The sequence below is a fragment of the Eurypyga helias genome, unplaced genomic scaffold (assembly GCF_000690775.1).
Source record: "Eurypyga helias isolate BGI_N326 unplaced genomic scaffold, ASM69077v1 scaffold34870, whole genome shotgun sequence".
NCBI lineage: Eukaryota > Metazoa > Chordata > Aves > Eurypygiformes > Eurypygidae > Eurypyga > Eurypyga helias.
The window spans coordinates 1-1,324 of NW_010226867.1; the positions used below are offsets into that span (position 1 = coordinate 1).

At 40.2% G+C, this 1,324-nt stretch overlaps 1 protein-coding gene across 1 annotated transcript; it reads right to left on the reverse strand.

Moving 5' to 3' along the window:
• Window positions 1-926: 926 nt before the first annotated feature.
• On the reverse strand, window positions 927-1,092 carry LOC104503208 (protein ripply2-like; the record flags this gene model as incomplete). The annotated part of the gene is made up of 1 exon (XM_010154817.1): window positions 927-1,092. A coding segment is annotated over one exon (166 nt), but the record flags the coding sequence as incomplete, so codon positions are not given.
• Window positions 1,093-1,324: the final 232 nt, after the last annotated feature.

Here is a 1,324-nt window from a genome sequence, read left to right on the forward strand (position 1 = left end):
AAACGGTGAGAAGGGCCGTGCTGAGGGCCTGTGCCAGGCCCACCGGGAGCAGGGCTGACAGGCTGAGCGTCCCGGGGCTGCTGCCACCACGCTGAGCCAGCCCACAGCAACACACACACCAGCACGGGCAGCTTCAGGTACGTACATAAGCTGTACCTGGCAGAGGTACTGGCAGCTGAGTTAAAAGGTTGGTATTTTTTTGATTTATTTCATTGAGGGCTTTGCCCTGTGTGATGATTGGTACTAAACTTTACCAAAACCAAACTCAAGACTCAAAACAACGCCCATTAAGGCATTTTTCTCATTTCTTGATGCCCACTTTACAAGCCAAACTGATAGTTTCATACAGTATTCATGCATAACCACGCAGCTTACATACACAAGAGCACAAGTGACTTGCAAACCCATTTAGAAGCAAGAGCTAGAGTAGAATTTGGACCCTCCATCTGGAAAAGAGCTATGTTGTTCTCTTTCCACACTTCAAACTATTGTAACAGCAGGCACAACATCAGAATACTTAATCCAGTGATTCCTTGGTCTGTTTCCACAGTAGCCTACTAAGTCAAAATGAAAAAGCTTTCCTTGTGTCCTCAAACTTTGAGGAAGCCACACAACCATAGAGCCCTTTAAAGCAAGCCAGCTGTTCTCTGCTCCCAAAATTGATGTCCAGGCTACAGTCTAGAAAACATAGAACCTTAGGAAAAAAACCCCAAACAAACAACCCACCACAAAACTAATCATTATCTTCCCTGCCTGAAACAGGACAGGAATAGAACAAAAGGAAAAAGGCTCAGATAAAATTACAAAAAATTTCTGTTTTATTACGAATAACTTACATACAAATAAATTATCTTTAAAAATACTATAATACATTTTTATATTAATTTTAAATTAAGTCTTAGAAGTTGCATTGGCCTTTCCTGCAATCAGCAATCCGATACTGTTCTTGAATCTTGTTCCAATTCATCTTCCTCATCCTCACTATCCGAGTCTTCATAGAAGGAGATAGTAGCTTGAACTGGGAAGTTTCTCAGAAGTGCTTCAGCTTCCTGATATAAGTAATCATAGCACCTTGATTTGGGCCAAAATAGTCTGAAACAAGTATACAATAAGTTTGCTTACTGTCAGACCAAGTAAAATATGTATTAACAGACAAGAAACAGCAGTGGAATTCTGTTAAGACAAACATCCTACAGAGTTACTAACGTGTTCAATTGCTAAACTGCTTTCTACATTTAAATAGAAGAAATATTCTCTGGATTCTGTGTTTTCCTCTGAAGAGATAAAGATGCACTTAAAATGCTCGTTTTGCAGCACCATGACT